Here is an 18,453-nt window from a genome sequence, read left to right as displayed (position 1 = left end):
ATGTTTTTGCAATTATTTTTATAAAAGTTCACAGATGAAAAATCTCAAGGTAGCAAAGAACATCATAAGAGAATAAGTATACAGCATTTTATTAGAGTTGCACTGGAGGACCTAACTATTCCTGGAGATATATGTTTTCTATGAGTTGGCTGAATTTTCAGGCACAACTTTATGATAACTTCCAAAGGAAGCATATGAGGGAATTGTTCTAGAAATCCCAGCCAGTTTACCAGCTTAGTTTCTCCATACCTCAAAACCTCTGAGGATGCCTGCCATAGATGTGGGCGAAACGTCAGGAGAGAATACTTCTAGAACATGGTCATACAGCCCGGAAAACTTACAACAACCCTATTTCAAACAGACTGACAAAATTGCAATCACACAATTATATAAAAATATTCACTTAGAACAGACATATTATCTAATTATAGTGTACTGATTCATAGATTTTTGCATAAAGCCTGAATCACTGATGGTCTAAAATCCCAAGGTGGTAATTTACAAAAAAAACTGTGAAACCAGAATTACAATGCAAGCAAACTGCAGTTTAAAATAAATCAATAAACTTCCTTTGCAAAATATTACCCACTTTTGCCCCCATTTCAAGAAGTTGTTGGGTAAAAGCTTGTGAATAGTTTTCTGTTCTGCTGGAGGACCATACTTCAACATATGCTGTAACACCTAAGAAACAAAGAAAATATAAATTTGCATGGTGGGAGAAAAAGGTCAATATTTACTTTAGACTGTCAAATTTGCAATAATTTCTGTTATGGTTTGTTTACAGTCCTTAAACTGTCTCTGTGTTCAGGGATGCCTTCTCAGTTTTAGAAATGTTGATTTTCAACATCTAAACTAACATGTATGAGATGATACACATATCTGAAACTCTGCTACTACTTTGTTTCCTTAAAATTCACCTTAACAGCCAACCTGTACCTGGCTGTCAGTTTAGTGTCCCTTAGGCCCTTTTCACACTGCCCTACATCCCAGGATCTGATCCCAGATTATCTGATTTAAACTGGATTATATGAATCTCCACTGCTAGATAAAGTGGGATAAGAAGATAATCTGGGATCAGATCCTGGGATATAGCAGGGGTCTTAGACTTCAATTTTAAAGCGACTGGCTGTTACCTAGTGTCATATAGAGCCATTTCTGCCATGGAAATATTACAGGATCAATGTAAGGCAATTAAGCTACAATTTTCTATTTTCAGCACATAGCATTCAAAATATAACCCTAAATTTCTTTCATAAACATACCTAAACTTTCCCCTCTAATTCTGTTTGCATAACTCGTAGTACCAACACTGTGCTTTTACAAAGTTTCCAGCTGTAGACAGGTTGTTTCTTGCCGGGATGGTTGTGCTTTCCTAGTGTTCATTTTGCATCTGAACAACTGCAATGCATGCCACTATGATTCGCATTTTACAGATGGAAAGATTTTATGTGTCATATAGGGAAGCAAGGTAATATGTTACTTTCTCTAAAAGACAGTGCAGTAGCAATGCAGGTATCAAATACAAAATTATTATAAGTAAGCTATATTCTGTAGTTATTAACATTATTTTTAAAATTATCTACAGCACTCAGTTGAAACTGCCTTGAAGTAAATATCTGATATTGTAATGTATTACTGCTGGAAAAAAGTAATTAAAAGGTGTGTAAAGTGTTGATCTTTCCATTTTCCATTGTTTTTATGTCTACAGTACATTTATTTCTTATGATGATAATGCAAAGATGAATGGGCCCATATGCATGCTTTATGCTTTCAGCTTGCCTTCCATAGTTTTTTATTTTAAAAAACCTGAATAATCAAAGGTGGTTTAGCGTGTTTTTTCCTCTGAAACAGAGCCTTCATTGGTGGTCTTTCATCCAAGGAGCCACAGTGGCGCAATGGGTTAAACCCTTGTGCCAGCTGGACTGCTGACCTGAAGGTTGCCGGTTCGAATCCGTGAGACAGGGTGAGCTCCCGTCTGTCAGCTCTAACTTGCGGGGACATGAGAGAAGCCTCCCAGCAGGATGGTAACACATTCAGGCATGCCCTGGGCAATGTCTCTGTAGATGGCCAATTCTCTCAACCAGAAGCGACTTGCAATATGTTCTCAAGTCACTTGTGACTCAATAAAAAAATCCAAGAACTGAGCTGGGCAGATAAGATCTGATATCTTTGAGGTATTTATGCTGCTTGAATGAACTTTGAATTGAACAAATACAGAAGTAGCTATTAAATGCAGTCTAGGATGTTTGGAAGTCCCCCCTCCCTTTAAAAATTACTTGCTGGAAAATTCTGGGAGAAGAAGTCCAAGTTGTGAATTCAACAAGGGATTGAAATGTGGCCTGGGTTGATGTGAGTTTTCTGGGCTGTATGGCCATGTTCCAAATGCAATCTTTCCTGACATTTTGCCCACATCTATGGCAGGCATCCTCAGAGGTTGTGAGGTCTGTTAGAAACTAATCAAGTGGAGTTTATGTATCTGTGGAAGGTCCAGGATGGGAGAAAGTACTCTTGTCTGCTTCAGGCAAGTATGAATGTTGCAATTCAACGCCTTGATTAGCACTGAATGGCCTTGCAGCTTCAAAGCCTGGCTGCTTCCTGTCTGGGAATCCTTTGTAGGGAGCTGGCCCTAATTGCTTCCTGTCTGGAATTCCCCTGTTTTCAGAGTGTTGTTCTTTATTTACTGTCCTGATTTTAGAGTTTTTAAAATACTGGTAGCCAGATATTGCTCATTTTCATGGTTTCCTCCATGTGGCCTGCATGTAACCAGGGCGATTTCTCATCTATTTTATATGTTTCTGGCGAGCTCTGGATGGAATCCGGTCTGGGAGCACTCCTCCTCCTCCTCCTCCTCCTCTTCCCTCTCCTTGCCCTGCCCTTCCTTGCCCTTGAGAACCGGTCCCGTACCTGCCAGCAGAGCTTCCATAGCAACGGGACTGCCGTCGTGTGCCGCGCGCCACTGTTTAAACCAGTGGCTTCCGGTCACGTGCGCGTCCCCGGGCGACGGCTTCCTTCCCCTGCCCTCTTCCGCTCTCGCCGAGCGAGCACCATAGAGGTACAAAAAGGAGCATGCCTGCCTCTATGGTCGCAGCTGTAGATGTGTCTGGCATGGCACAGAGTTCCAACTGCGCGAAACTGCATCAACCTTCCAGTGCAGGTGCAGCCAATGATTCCCTAAATTTTCATCTCTGAGTGCTTGTGGAGTTCATCACCCAGAATTCCTGGCCGTTCGACCAAGCCGAATGGAAATTGTGTTGGCGAAGGCTTTCATGGCCGGAATCACTGGGTTGCTGTGAGTCTTCCGGGCTGTTTGATCATGTTCCAGAAGCCTGTTCTTTCCTGACGTTTGTATATCTGTGGAATGTCCAAGGTGGGAAAAATAACTCGTGTCTGTTGGAAGCAAGTGTAAATGTTGCATTTGGCCAGCTTGATTAGCATTGAATAGCCTTGCAGCTGCTAAGCCTGGCCGCTTCCTGCCTGGAGGTATCCTTTGTTGGGATGTGTTAGCTGGCTCAGATTGTTTCATGTCTGAAATCCTCCGGTTTCAGAGTGTTGCTCTTTATTTACTGTCCTGATTTTGGAGTTATTTTTAATACTGGTAGCCAGATTTTGTGCCACCTTTCTGTTGAAATTGTCCACATGCTTGTGGATTTCAGTGGCTTAGTGTAGTCTGACATGGTGGTGGTTAGAATGGTTTAGCATTTCTGTGTTCTCAAATAATATACTATGCCCAGGTTGGTTCATGAAAGGCACTGCAGACTAATTCAGCCAGGGAAGTCGGCCATAGCAAAGCACTTGATGAACTAACCTGGACACAGTGTATTATTTGAGAACACAGAACCACTCTAAAAACCACCATGTCAGAATACACAGAGAAGCCATTGAAATCCACAAGCAGAAAGGAAGAGACCGTGAAAATGAACAAAATCTGGCTACCACTATTAAAAACTATAAAATCAGGACAGTAAATAAGGAATACTCAGAAAGCAGGGGGATTCCAGACAAGAAACAATCAGGGCCAGCTAACACCTCCCAACAAAGGATTCCCCCAACAGGAAGCAGCCAGGCTTAAAAGCTGCAAGGCCATTCAATGCTAATCAAGGTGATTAACTGCAGCATTCACACCTGGCTCAAACAGATAAGAGTTCTTTCTCCCACCCTGGACTCCACTTGCCTAGTTTCTAACAGACTTCACAACCTCTGAGGATGACTGCCATAGATATGGGCGAAACGTCAGGAGACGGTGCTTCTGGAACATGGCCATACAGCCTGGAAAACTCCCATCAACCCAGATTGGAGATTCTTAAGGGTGCATCTGCACTGTAGGATTGATGCAGTTTGATACCTTTAATGGCTCAATGCGATGGGATCTGTGGTAAAGCAGAGAAAGCGAAGACCCTGTAAAATTTCCATCTCCCAATATTTCACAGCATTGAGCCATGGCAGTTCAAGCGAGGTCAAACTGCATCAATTCCACGATGTGGATCAGGCATGGGCAAACTTCAGCTCTCCAGGTGTTTTGGACTTCATTTCCCACAATTCCTACTGGCTGTTAGGAATTGTGAGAGTTGAAGGTCAAAACACTTGGAGGGCCAAAGTTTGCCCATGCCTGATGTAGATGCATCCTAAAATAACATAGTTTGGTTAAAAGGACTTCGGATCCCCAGTAACACCATTTGGACCTTCTATATCAGCACTGAAAGAACTGTTTAAATGCTTGGTCTTTCAAAGAAAAGGCAAACCACTGAGATTGCCTTTCCCTCAAATGGATAATTATCAAGATGGACTACAAAGCCCATAATGGGAACCGAGTATTATTGGAGGCTGTCCAGTCGGGAATGCCCACCTCAAAGCATGAGATCTCAGGATGGCTGTGAGTTTTCTGGGTTGTATGGCTGTTTCCTGCCTGGGGGATTCCTTTTTTGGGAAGTGTTAACTGGTCCTGATTGTTTCTTGTCTGGAAACTTGTCTGGAAGCAGGCAGGAAACAGCCAGGCTTTGAATCTGCCAGGCTATTCAATGCTAATCAAGCTGGCCAATTGAAATATTCACACTTACCTCAGGCAGACAAGACTTCTTTCTCCCACCCTGGACCTTCCACAGATATATTAACCCCATTGCCTAGTTTCCAACAGACCTCTCAACCTCTGAGGATGCCTGCCATAGATGTGGGCGAAACGTCAGGAACAGGCTTCTGGAACATGGCCATACAGCCCGGAAAACACAGCAACCGAGAAATTCCGGCCATGAAAGCCTATGACAACACATGATCTTACAACTTGTGAAACAATGTCACTGGTCTGCATTTTTCTCCTCTGTCCCTGCTACATGCAGAGCTCCTTATCTGTTCCTCAAGCACGCAAAGCTTAATAAGGAGTGAAGTTCATGTTTAATAAGGAATGCTGTGTTTGTTTCAGCCAGAGAACACTGATCCACTAAAAGTGTCGCAGTAAACAGCTAGCTAAAAAGATCAATAAATGAATTAAGGGCAGAGAACTCTTAAATCAGAAAGGCCTCTGAGCTTTGTGCTGGTTATTGTGTAACTACAAGTTGTTGCAAAGGCAAACCTGTCACTGGGGTTTCTTGGCATGGCTTGCTTATCAACCTTTTTTCCTTTGAAGTTGAGAAAGTGTCACTCAGAAGTCATCAGCACTGACCAGCATGAGACCTGGATGGTGATGACAAAAACTCTTCAGCACTTTTCTGGGGGTTTGTTGTCTGGCTGCAGCAGTTTGAGGCCAGTTATGGACTGCACTAAATGGTTAGTGTAGGCTTGATCGACACCGCCATGTAGGTCCCATTTGCACTGGATTATATGGCAGTGTAGAGTCATATAATCCAGTTCAACTCAAATAATATGGATTATCCCCTTTAATAATCTAGATTATATAGCAGTGTAGAAGGGGCCAAAATGTAGTTTCTGAATCCAGATTATCTGCTTTGAACGGATTATATGAGTCTATGCTGCTATAAATTCCAGTTCAAAACCAATAATCTGGATTCAGAAACTGGATGATATGATAGTGTTGATGGGGCCATAGATGATGCCTCAGGCCCCATCTATGGTTCCTTCTACACTGCCATGTAATCCAGATTATCAAATCAGATAATCCACATTATCTGCTTTGAATTGTATTGTATGGTTCTACATTGCCATGTGACCCAGTTCAAAGCAGATAGTATGGATTTTTATGGCAGTGTAGAAGATGCCTATATTGCCATATAAGCCAGTTTCAGAATGCCATTGAACTGCATTATATAGCAGTATAGATTCGTATAATCCAATTCAATGCAGTTCAGTGGCATGCTGACAGTGTAAATGGAGCCTCAGTGAGGCTGGGGTCTACACCACCATATTATTTAGTATCTGATTCCAGATTATCTGCTTTGAACTGGATTATATGGCAGTGTAGACGGGCCCTGAGTTTCCATGACTGATCAGGGTTCTTGATCATTCTTTAAAATATTGTCAATATTAATATGCATTCTTATCACCATGTATCATCCTTAGTACCAAGAGTACCATTAGAACTCTTCTGGGAATCAAGGGCAGATTGGGGGGGGGGGGCAAAATTCAGGATTTTGATATGATTTGTGGAGTTGAGTGCCCTTTTTGTGGAGGAAAACACAAGTGCCAAGTCCCTTGGTTTCCCCTGCCATTTCCCTGCCCAGGCATTCAAAAAGACAGAAGCAGTGCTGTGGCAGAAAATAGAGGACATAATACTTCATTTAGATTGTTCTGGGTCTTCCTGGGACTAATCTCTCACTTTTGCTACTCAGATAAGAATTAAGGTGTAGTACAGTAAGGTCAATATCTATGGATAAGTCAACAGTTTGTTGATTTTGGGCTAAAAATTCTAGGTCTATACATGAGTATATAGGGTAAGTAAACTTTATAGTATTTGGCTTGGAACAGTTAATGACTTTGGGCTATTGTTATCTTTTAAAGTTGCAGTGGAAAGTAAAGAAACATTTGCGAAATGGACATCTCTCTTTGCACTCCGCTTCAGGTTGTACCTCTTTTTCTTGCGTATTTCAATCTTGCACTGCACCTCTTTCCTCTCTTGCCTCACCTCATCACTTCACTGTGCCTGCCTCTCCATGAACATCTCTCTCTCTTTACCTTACTATGTACCTCTGCCATGCCGCTCTCTTGATTCTTGCACTCCAGTGTTTGCATTTCCCATCTCCTTGGGCACATCTACACTGACCATTTAATGCAGTTCCAAATCGGTGTTGAAGAAAGTGGTTTCGCTATATAGCTGATTACATAGCAAATCCCGAAACTAGTTTGAGATGGTGATGACACAAACCACAGAGCCCTTATGCTAATGGGGAGCTGTTTTCACATGCTTTTATGGGGATTTATTGTCTGGCCACTGTAGTTTGAAGCTAGTTTTGAAGTGCATTAAATGATCTGTGCTGATGGAGCCCTTGTCTCATCTTGGACTATCCCTCCACCCTTTTGTCCACCTTCTCTCACATTATGTCTTCTTTCATTCACCCACTGCAATTCTCACAATCCGTTCCCTCTTTCCCCTTCCCTACTCTCACTCAGCATCTTTGCCATACCTCCTTCCTTTTCTTACTCACTTACATGACTTGTCCTTCCTCCTTTCTCTTACTTCATGCTGCTATGTATCTCGTTTTAAACCTTCTACTGTACTTCCTACACCCTATCCTTTTCCCAGCTTCATTTGCTTTGCTGCATTGTCATGCCTTTCTCCTTTGCATCTCCATCCAAAGCTTTTATTTATATATATATATATATATATATATATATATATATATATATATATACACACACACACACACACACACAAGCATAAGCTTTGTATAGCATTGGGAAGGGTTAACACCCCTGTGGTGTTTGTTTTGCTGCCTGTTCCCCTGTTCAGAAGATTTCTCCTCATTTTTGAAAAAAATGGCTTGTTATGGAAACAAAGATTTGTGATAAAGCTTCAGTGGAGACAACCTTCCCCCATGATAACTCTTTCTGGAGTAAATTTCCCTTCCTAGGCATATATTTCTCTCACTTTTTGTTATCTTATCTGCGTTCTTAACTTTGAATCTTTTGTAAGTTGGATGTTTGTAACTCCAGGACTGTCTGTACATATTAAATACAAAGCCATCAGTACTTTAAATGTGCAGTTAGGTCAAGGTGAGAAAAAGAAGAGGATAATAAAGAATGAAAGTCAGGCGGATGGGGTTATTAACAGGAGCAGCCCAGGTGAGGCAAACGTGTACATGGCACCAAGAGTGAGTAAAAGCCTGAATAGAACAAAATGGATGGAAATGGGGTATTTTTATGAGTATCCCTGAGAAAAGTATTTAAAAACTGAACTAAACGTAGTAAAACAGATTATTTTTGTCACAAACTATAAGCAAAACCCTCTTCCTAAATAGAAAGGTCAATTTGGTAGTGAAGCTGTTTCAGCAGCCACATCCTTTTGGACCTTCTGCACTTTCCAAGCAATTTCCAAACTATGTGCTGACTTAATAGTGAACAACTGATTTAATGAGTCTACTCCAGATTGAATTACCCAAGATGTCTTATTGGGTAATTTAATCTGGAGTACACCTATTTAATTTGATTGTTGACAAATAAAGATGGATGGGGTTTTTTTCCTCAAAAGAATCTACCAAAAGATTGAAAATTTGATTGCTGACAAAAACCAAAAACAGACAGATTCATATGTTAAGGCTGTTCGAGCTTTTAGTTTGGGCATGGGCAATCTTCAGCCCTCCAGGTGTTTTGGACTTCAACTCCCAGAAATCCTAGCCAGCTTGTCAGCTGTTAGGAATTGTGGGAGTTGAAGTCCAAAACACCTGGAGAGCCAAAGTTTGCCCATGCCTGTTTTAGTTCTTAAAGTCTGACTTTCTATCAATTTCCAGTTATCAGGATTGCCACTTCCTTTGTTTTCTTGAGAGGCTCCCTATCTTTAACAGCTATATGGCAAGTATGGTTTTCCTATGCTGGGAGCAGTTCTTCCTATTGAATTGCAAATGGGAGAAAGCATTTTGTTTCTGTTTATTTTTGAAGAATTTACCAAAATTTGGAGCAACAACATTCCTATCTGAAATGGAGAACTTCAGTGGAATTAAAATGCAATGGACTCATTCTTTATGTAAAGTGAGACAAGAGACAGATAGTAAGTGGCCTGTTTTCACAAATGTCTCATTTCCAGTTGCTGCAAGCATCATTTATGTGTAAGTTACCTATATATACAATAGGTGGCGCCACAAGGCAAGAATTGCAGAGATTTACTTTGTGCTAAAAAAGATCTACAATTCCATTCTGGTTTTGCCAGAAGTATGTAACTGATTTATATATGAGGACCGCCTGTAGTGTAGTATCCTACTTTATGCTTCCTATTTCCTCGCATGAATGTTGCACATCAGTGAGAAATCCCTTGCCTTTTAAAGTCTAATTTTATAAAACAACACAATTCAAATGAGAAAATGCTACTTTCATTTGCTTTACTGTTGGAGAGGAAAAGGGCTTTTATTTCAGTATTTCTGTGAGTGGCTGTAAGTATGATGTGGACCCATGTGTGTATCTGTAACGATCACTGATATTTATTACGAGTAAGTATACTTTATTCATCTCATAGATCACCTTAAAGAGGTAAGAAAAACCTGCAAGCATGAATTGGGCAACCTTACACTTCTATTCAATTCTCTCTGGGTCATTCTGACAGGGTCTTATGCAATACAGTGCAATGTAAAATAGTGATGTTTAAAGGCTAAAATTCAAGGTATGATCGGTTTGGGGTATTACTAACCTTTAAAAATGCAACTGGACTATGTGTGACTTTTCAATGGCAATGGGTGCAGGGGGAGGGAAGGCACACACATGGTAATTATACTTCTCTGAATTTAGTGCCCCAGTTTTCCTTTCTCTTGTTCCCCGATCATTTAACAAACCATCTCTTTCTGCTATAGCTTTATTTATTTATTTAGTACATGGATTGTAGATAATGGAAGAGCGTCATAGCCTTAATACTGTAATAATACACCTTTTTGGCATAGCATTTCCCAAGAGTCAACATAATTCTCCATGTTTCTGCATTTATGAAGAATGAGGAAGAATACCATTTAGGTAGGGCAGGGAAGCCTTTAGATCTTGCTAGACTCCAATTGCAGAAGTCTTCGCACTCAGTAATATTTTTACAGTGTGGAAATAATGCAATTGAACACCACTTATACTGTCATGGCTCAGTGCTTTGGAATCATGGAGAGTGTAGTTTGGAAACATTGTGGAAAATCCTTCTCTTCCAAAGTGTGCCTACCCAAATGGCAGCTCCCATGTTCCATTGCATTGAGCCATGACAGTAACAGTTGTGTCAAACTGCATTAATTCTGTAATGTATACACACCTTTAGCATAGCCAGTGATGAGGAATGCTAGGGGATTTAATTCAGTGGTGTCTCTAGAGGGAAGCAGGGCCTCTGTCCCTGGGATAGGAGAATGCGAAGGCTAACCTACCAGAAATGAATGCACAGCAGCAACAAGAGGGGGCTACATTTTTTTCAGGATAAAAGACAAAGGTCACTTTTTTTTTTGCATCTGAGTTGTGCATATGCCTAATTGCTTCCCTTAGTGATATTTAATCACCTGTATTTTGGCCTTCAGTGAAATTGTGCCGCTGTAAAAAACTCCAAAAAGCTCCCAATGTAATAGAATCTGGTTTACATGACAGCTGAGTTTTCAGCCACTTTCCCAGATGTCACTACATGCATATTTACGGCTCTACATTTAGCATGGGAAATAGCTTTAGAGTCCCAGCTTTATGAATTAATTTATTACTCTTTCATCCTACGAGTGGCTGTGCAAATATGCTTCTAATTCAAATATTTTGGAAAATATGCATTCTCTTGTATGTATGAACAGATATTGTTCGGAATACAACTTCTAGGGAATGCAGTACACATAAGGACATTTTTGAGAGAATTGAGTCTTTTGCTTGAAAAACCTAGACTCAAAGATGTATGTCTAGGATCTCACATGAGCAAAACAACATTCCAAGCTTCTCTCCATTTCACCCTTCAAGTTGTTCCAAAGTCAACCTGAGTGTTGGGAAAGAAATCCAGCTGGGAGAAAGACTGGAGTTTGTCAAGTAGGTTTTATGCCAGAAATTATTTTCATTACTGGTCTCAGTCCTGTGATACATGCATTCATCCTTGAGTGCGATTTCTTCATTTTTATCACCATCTTGGTCTTCTAAGGTAAAAGGCTTCTAAGGTAAAAGACAAGAATTAGGCAATATTTCGGCCTTCAAAATGGTGTTACTCTCAAGATTCCTCAACATTGGCCCTAACTGGGGTGGCTGGGAGTTACTTCAGTACCTAGTGGGCCCATTGATTTTTACTCCTGGCATAAGACATAACTTTTATTTCAAGTTCTACATTATTTTCACCATCCCCACCCTGCTCCTTCTCCCAAAACTTTCTATTTTTACTGACTACAAAATTAGGCAGAGTGTCATTAACTGTGCAGACAAATCCAATGGTGCTGTAAAAGAGCTGCCCTTTGCCTCTACTTCTTACATTGTCTTCTGATCTAATGTGAGTTGGAAAAGTCACCTAGAAACTTAAAAGGATATGCAGCTAGCAGTTTTTCTAATTGTTTTCTTTCATGTTATAGCACACTGCTTTTGTGCCCTCCCCACCCCACCTCAAAAGTAGGTTATCTGGCCAACAGAGATAAAGATCTTGTTTAGCAAATTCAGAGGTGGCCAAAATGACTCATATGGAAAAACTGAAGTTTCTCCCTCCCTCCCTGTCTCTCTAAGATTAAAATGAATGAAGCTGTGAACCTTGATGATACTTTTTATCATCTTCATGCAAACAGCCATGCAAATGTGGCATCGTTTTAAAAATACAATGTTTTAAGGCAGTGGTTCTCAAACTTATTTGGCCTATTGCCCCCTTTCCAGAAAAAATATTACTCAGCGCCCCCTGGAAAGGGGGGCGTGGCTTAGAGGGGTGGGCATGGCTCCTGCTGAAGAGGGCAGGGCTGAGCCTCTCCCCTAGTCCAAGATGCAGGGCTGGGAGGGGGAGGTGGGTGGGGCCACAAATGGGCGGCCAAGACTGAGATGGGCGGAGTTACGAGCTCTGAGGCAGGGCTGAGCTATCCCTGTCCTGCGGCGCCTGCCAGGACACGGTGTGGGGCTAGAGGAGGGGGTGGGGCCTCTTCCCAAGTGCCTGATGGGACTGAACCTCTATACCCCGCCCCCGTGTACTAACAAGCGCCTCAAGGGAAGTATACAGAGGCTCAGCTCTGTCTTGTGCTCTTGGAAGGAGGCCCGCCCCCTTCCCTAGCTCCACCCTCTGTGTCCTAACAAGTGGCTCCAGAGAGATATAGATTCTCAGCCCTGTCTCGGGCTCTTGGGAAGAAGCCACGGCCACTCCTCTAGCTCCGCCCCGTGTCCTGACAGGCGCGTCAGGTGCTCAGCCCTGTCTCCGGCACTTGGGAAGAGGCCCCGCCCCTCTCCTGGCCCCGCCCCGTGTCCTAATATATGCCATCACTGTCCCCCTGGATCGCTGCAGTGCCCACCAGGGGGCGGTACCGCCCACTTTGGGAATCACTTTTGCTTGCTAAGAAGAGTAAACTTTTTCTCTCACTCTGTGTTTGTAACATATATAATAACGCATTTTTAAAAATATGCAGCTGTATTTCGACCCTTTGATTTCAAGTTTAATTTGTTTAGACCAGGAGTGCAAATCACGTGGTCCTCCGGATGTTGAGGATATGCAATTCCTATATGCCATAGACAGCATAGCCAATAGTAAAGAATGCTGGGAGTTGCAGTCCAACAGATTGGAGAGGATCACTTTATTTAGGATCTTAAGGACGGCTCATTTATACATTTGGGGAAGAGTTTGAGCAGTATTGATGTTGATCTTCTAAGTGATTGTCATATTTGCAGAGCGAAGACCCTTTCATTTCCTGAAGATTCTTCTTTGCATAGCTAAGTATATAGATATAACTGGTAAACAATCTACAATTGATGATACTGGAAAGGAGGCCTTTGCAAAACTGTGATTAGAGGGACGGTCTCTTAGAAAGTGTCCTTTTTAATTTGGGCTGGCTCTGGGAATAACAGTAATGAAATCAAGATTAGATTTGTCACTTCCATGGTAGCAGCTCCACCAGGTGAACCTGCAACTAAGAATCTATTGTCTCCAGTTCCTTGAAGATAGTTTGAAGCAGGAGCCTTGAAAGGCCAGATGGTGGGCAGTTTGCCTAGGGTTAAAGCAGTGGTTCTCAACCTGTGGGTCCCCAGGTTTCCATTCCTGGGGGAATTGCTTTTGGCTCCCACCTGAGCATTATATAAACAATGATAAATCCAGGGATTTCTTGTTTGAGTCACAGCTGTACATCATCTTACACCAATTAGAGATAACTCAGTCACTTTGAATAAGGTAAGAAGTAATACCCTGCCCTCTTAGAGGCACCTAGTCTTTCTTTGACAGGAATATAGTGGATCTGTTTGGATCGAGGCATTGAAGGAGTTATATGGGGTTCCCAACCTTTTTGGGGTATTGCTTTTAGAACTTTGGATGGATCCTTTAAATCTCGAAGGCTGCTTCTGTCTTGACCAAAAAGCCATTTTAGGGGCAGGTGAAAGCTAGTCTACCTGTCCCTAAATTCTGAGCCAAAATATCCCTTTTGTCCAATATCTGTCTCACTTGAAGATCCAACTATTGAGAAATGTTATTCTTTATTTACAGAGCTTTTACTAACAAGATACCACTGGAACCAAACGCAGAACATTGCATGACATGTAATAGAAGAAAATAGAAGAAATCCAAACAAGCATTGGAAAAGAAAGGTATTTACCACTTTCCCCCCACACAGCAGATGTTGAATTTTGAAGATTGTATCACTGAAGTCAATTCTTTTGAAGGAGTTAGCTATTAAATATTTCTTTCTTTTAGATGAAAATAATAAACTAGGAGAAGTTGACCTCTCAAAATCATTAATAGTAAATGGGAAAAATAGGATCCCTGTTTTTAATCCCTTCTACCCATCTCCAAGGGAGAAAGTTGTATTCTGCTTCTTCCCAAAATGAATGATTACTATTGGACAGTGCTGAGAAACTATGGTAGCATTCAATGTTGGATGGAATACTTAGTTTCAGATCCAAAAGATTGACTTGCAGAGATTTATTGGTATTTCCAAGTGTGCCTCTTTCTTGATGGATTGACATGGAGATAATTATATCCCTAACAAGGTGTGATGTTCAATGTGTCTTTCCATTTAAATTCCCTTTTAATGAAAAACATACAAATAGCTTACACTGGGGAGCTGCTAATGATTGAGATACCAGAAGCTGAAGGGGGAGAAAGAAATCCAAACCTCCCATTATCTGCTACAGTCCATTGGAAAGATTTCCTCTAAAGTTGCTATTTTCTTGAGGAAGATCTTTTGTATTGACCCGTTTAGGAAATCTCATGTTGCATACATGTTTGTTGTGGAAATTGCAACAATAGTGTGGTAGCAGCAGATAGTTCAACAAAGTTAATGGAAGAAAAGCTGGAGATATTCTGGTCACAGTTGTAGTCATGGCATGGACTTTTCTTGAGGTCAGCATAAAATGGGAGGTAGGTTGGATGCTGTGTACCTTAAAGTAACTGGGAATAAAGAAAGAGGTTCATATGACTTCCCCTCATGGCTAAATGTTCAAAGAGAGGCCACCTGTTCTTCGACATACCTGTTGAGCAGATTTTCTTCTGCTGGTATAACAAGATGTCACATATGGCACACACTGCAAATGCAGAACGTACATACATAAGCTTGTTCACACATAGGGTGTTTCCTTATATGTATTAATACTGGCACCCACACAGTATACATACACCCTTTCACTATATATGTAGAGCCCTTATTTACTTTTTAGTTTTGAATGGAGCAAGCTGGGAGGCAGGAGGCTGACATAATTGAGGCAGCTCAGCAAATCTCCATGGACATTTTTTCTGGCTGTTGCCAGTCCTGAGCACGAGGCAAATAGCAGTGCAGTTCAGTGTTGGCTGATTTCCATGCATAACATAATGACTGGCAGGTTTGTTAAACGTGCTTAGAAAAGATTGAGAAGACAAACTGCTGGTCCCATGTTGTTCAGTGTCAAAACTCAACTACAAGGAGTCTAGGATTTCAGCTAATGAGTTAGCTGCCTAAGCCCAACTATCTAATTTAATTGCTGGTGCAGTGGATTTTGCACTACTGAGGTCATACTGACAGATTTTCTACATTCTGATACATGCAGATGTATTAGAGAAATTGCTGAGTTACAATTCATTAGGAAGTTCCAGTATATCACTGGCGGCTGTGATAATGTTTTTTTCCCCATACCACATATGCTAATTGGCTCATCGACTACACATTTTTCTGTTATTGGCAACTGTCCACTCAGCAGTCACATGGAGGAGGACAATCATTGTTACGCCACCTACTGCATGATGTGACTTCCATCAGGACTCTGACACACTCTGACTGCCCAAATTTTTTAATGCATGTTAAGAATACCCTTTTTTCTGAGTACACCTTTGCTATTTTGTCCAATCAGACATTTGTTTCTTGAACTTTAAAAGCAATTATTGGTTTGTATTGTGTACTGTGTATGCTTTAAATTTTATTGATCTACACTGCTTGGAATTTTGCTGTACAAATGATATGCAAGTATTTGCAAACAAACTGCTTGGGAAATTGTTAGTCTTTATAATGTAATTGTTACTGTCAGTACTTTCTGGATTTCGTTTCCTTCTGACTATGTTCTCTGCAGTCCTGTTGCCAGCATTTTGTACTATGTTATTAGCAGGTTCTGATACAACATGCATTAATTTAAGTACATTGCTTGAGAAATAATATATAATCATGTTTTCAAGATTGCAATTCCACTATCCTTTTAGGAGTCCAAAATACGATATTTCCAATTGCCGATTAGTACTATAATATCATAGGGCTGGAAGGGCATCAGTGGAACCCTTTCCAAACTTCTGCTTCTGTGATTATAAGAATATCACTGAGCTGATAAAAAAACTGAACAAGAATGAAAAAGCCCAGGCTTTGATGATATTCTACCTCTTCCATTAGGTGACAGAAGAAAGAAGTTGCTTTCCAAGACCTCAACAGAATTTTTTTCCTAGCATATCAAGCATGCCAGGAAACTTATCTACACAGGACATGGTGCTCTTTTTCTTTAAATTTAGGCATACTTAACAAAGCTCCTAAGAAAGGAGCTCCATTTTACAAAACTTTTTTGTTCCCGTCCATTCCTTACTTATTTCTCATTCTCTGTCTAGCTGGGAGGTGTTTATTTTTTTGCTTCATCTCTAATAGGTAAACAGTGAAGGAAGGTTAAAGAAAAACTGACATTATCATAATCATACTCGCCTCCTTCTCAGAAATTGGGATTTAAAGTGGCTCACAATTTTTTTTTAAAAAAATTCAGTGTTGTCTTGCAACAGAATCTCTTTAACATATCATGTAGTAAAAGTTTGAGCTAGGAAGAAACTGGATTCTCCTCTAGCTAATCCTAATATAAAGGAGAAAGGAGGTGAGCCATACCAGATGCCTCCAGAAAGTTAGAAAAATTGTGTGGGTGCATACATTAGAACACTAAAATGAAAACCTTGAAAAAAGTCAAGGTTTGTACAATAAAAAGTCAACACTGGATGCTCTGGAAGGTTTTTATTTACTTATACTGTTGAGGCTCAGATGTGATACCCCTTTTGAAAGAAGGCAAACCTTGCAGAACACCCTAGTATCGCCTTTCCAATAAAGGAACTAGGAGGCTAAGGAGATAGAAATACACAGATTTATTTGTAAATAGAGTTGTGGGTGACCATCATGAAAAGGAGTGGCACACCGACTGAGATTTCACATGGGGTATTTATAATCTTCCAGGTACAATTCATTTCACAAACATCCTTGCTCTTTCATCTTGTTTCATCCTGACATTTATCAAAACAACAAACAATAAATGTCTATCTATCAAAATCAAACTGAAACAAAACACCGTCTCTGATCCTCACGTCTAGGACTGTTTCTAAAGTTTTATTGCCCTGCCTGCATGTGTGAGTTCCTGGTCAATTGATTTCCTTTGCATCCCCAGGAAGGCAATCGGCTTGTTTTATTGCTGGCCATTTGGTGGTGGTTGTGACAAACATTTCTTACTGACATCTTCTAATTATTAAGAAGACTATTTATTTAATCAAACTATTCTGAATACCATTGCTATTTATGAATCAGGTTGAATCAAATTAAATCAGGCCCCTTGTGTCCCTTCAATACAAAGGCAGATAATATAATAATTTTATTCTTGTACCCTGCCTCTATCTCCTAGCAGGGACTCAGGGCGGCTTACAAATACAAAACAAGTATACATACATAAAACATCAAATACTGAAAACGCACAAATGAAAAATTAAAACATACGATTAAAATCAACCATTAATAAGACAAAGTTAAAACGCAGCAATAAAACATAAGGATGGGCTGATCAAAGTGCACTAAGTGAGATTTGTAAACATAGAGGAAGTTAAAAGTGCTATAAGAACGTGGGGGAGAACCCAAAAGTGAGTTGAACCCTGAGGCTATATAGAGAAATTATCCATGCGGATGAAACCGATCAAGGATAAACATTTATACAAGAATTTAACATTCAGAGGGTGGTACTTACTCAAAAGCCTGTGTGAACAGCCAAGTTTTCAGGCTTTTCCTAACCCCTTCCAAGGTGGCAGCTAGCCGAATTTCCCTTGAAAGTGCATTCCAGAGCCGGGGGGCCACCACAGAGAAGGCCCTCTCCCTCATCCCCACCAACCGCGCTTGTGACGGCGGCGGAAGTGAGAGGAGGGCCTCCCCCGGCGAATGAAGAGATCGTGTGGGTTCATAGAGGGATATGCGGTCACAAAGGTAGGCAGGTCCCAAACCGTTTAGGGCTTTGTAGGTGATCACCTGCACCTTGAATTGGGTCCGGAAGGTGAACGGCAGCCAATGGAGCTCCTTAAGCAGGAGGGTTGACCGCTCCCTGTAATTTGCTCCAGTTAGAAGCCTGGCTGCCGAACGCTGGACTAACTGAAGTTTTCGGGCCGTTTTCAAGGGCAGCCCCATGTAGAGTGCATTGCAATAATCCAACCTAGAGATAACTAAGGCATGGACCACTGTAGCCAGATCAGACTTCACAAGGTAAGGTCGCAGCTGGTGCACAAGTTTTAATTGTGCAAAGGCCCTCCCAGCCACCGCCGACACCTGAGCATCAAGTGTCAGTGTTGAGTCCAGAAGGACCCCAAGCTGCGGACCTGCGCCTTCAGGGGGAGTGCGACCCCGTCAAGCACAGGTTGCCACCCAATACCCTGATCGGACGTACAACTGACCAGGAGGACCTCTGTCTTGTCAGGATTAAGATTCAGCTTATTCTCCCTCATCCAGCCCATCACAGCGGCCAAGCACT

At 41.2% G+C, this 18,453-nt stretch overlaps 1 protein-coding gene and 1 long non-coding RNA gene across 7 annotated transcripts in view; one reads left to right on the top strand and one right to left on the bottom strand.

The window, feature by feature from the left end:
* Nucleotides 1–3,002, bottom strand: part of mcph1 (microcephalin 1) — a 137,650-nt gene extending 134,648 nt beyond the window's left edge. For all 3 annotated transcript variants that reach the window (XM_008118033.3, XM_062982906.1, XM_062982913.1), the window contains exons 1-2: nucleotides 2,905–3,002; nucleotides 590–681 (exon numbers count right to left, since the gene is read on the bottom strand). In XM_008118033.3, the coding sequence (XP_008116240.1) occupies nucleotides 590–681; nucleotides 2,905–2,923 (111 nt within the window). In that variant the 5' untranslated portion in view covers nucleotides 2,924–3,002. The remainder of the gene's footprint in view (nucleotides 1–589; nucleotides 682–2,904) is intronic.
* Nucleotides 3,003–3,014: 12 nt separating this feature from the next.
* The window catches only part of LOC103280107 (uncharacterized), a 69,577-nt gene continuing 54,138 nt past the window's right edge, over nucleotides 3,015–18,453 (top strand). The window contains exons 1-4 of one of the 4 annotated variants that reach the window (XR_010006849.1): nucleotides 3,015–3,154; nucleotides 6,946–7,006; nucleotides 13,733–13,833; nucleotides 16,095–17,005. This is a non-coding gene — a long non-coding RNA (uncharacterized LOC103280107). Of the gene's footprint in view, nucleotides 3,155–6,945; nucleotides 7,007–13,732; nucleotides 13,834–16,094; nucleotides 17,006–18,453 lie in introns of those variants that run through there. The other 3 variants (XR_001730794.2, XR_001730795.2, XR_507182.3) reach the window with 3 other exon arrangements.

This window comes from Anolis carolinensis, chromosome 1, assembly GCF_035594765.1.
Source record: "Anolis carolinensis isolate JA03-04 chromosome 1, rAnoCar3.1.pri, whole genome shotgun sequence".
Taxonomy (NCBI): Eukaryota; Metazoa; Chordata; class Lepidosauria; order Squamata; family Dactyloidae; genus Anolis; species Anolis carolinensis.
This window is presented reverse-complemented; position numbering and strand designations above follow the sequence as displayed.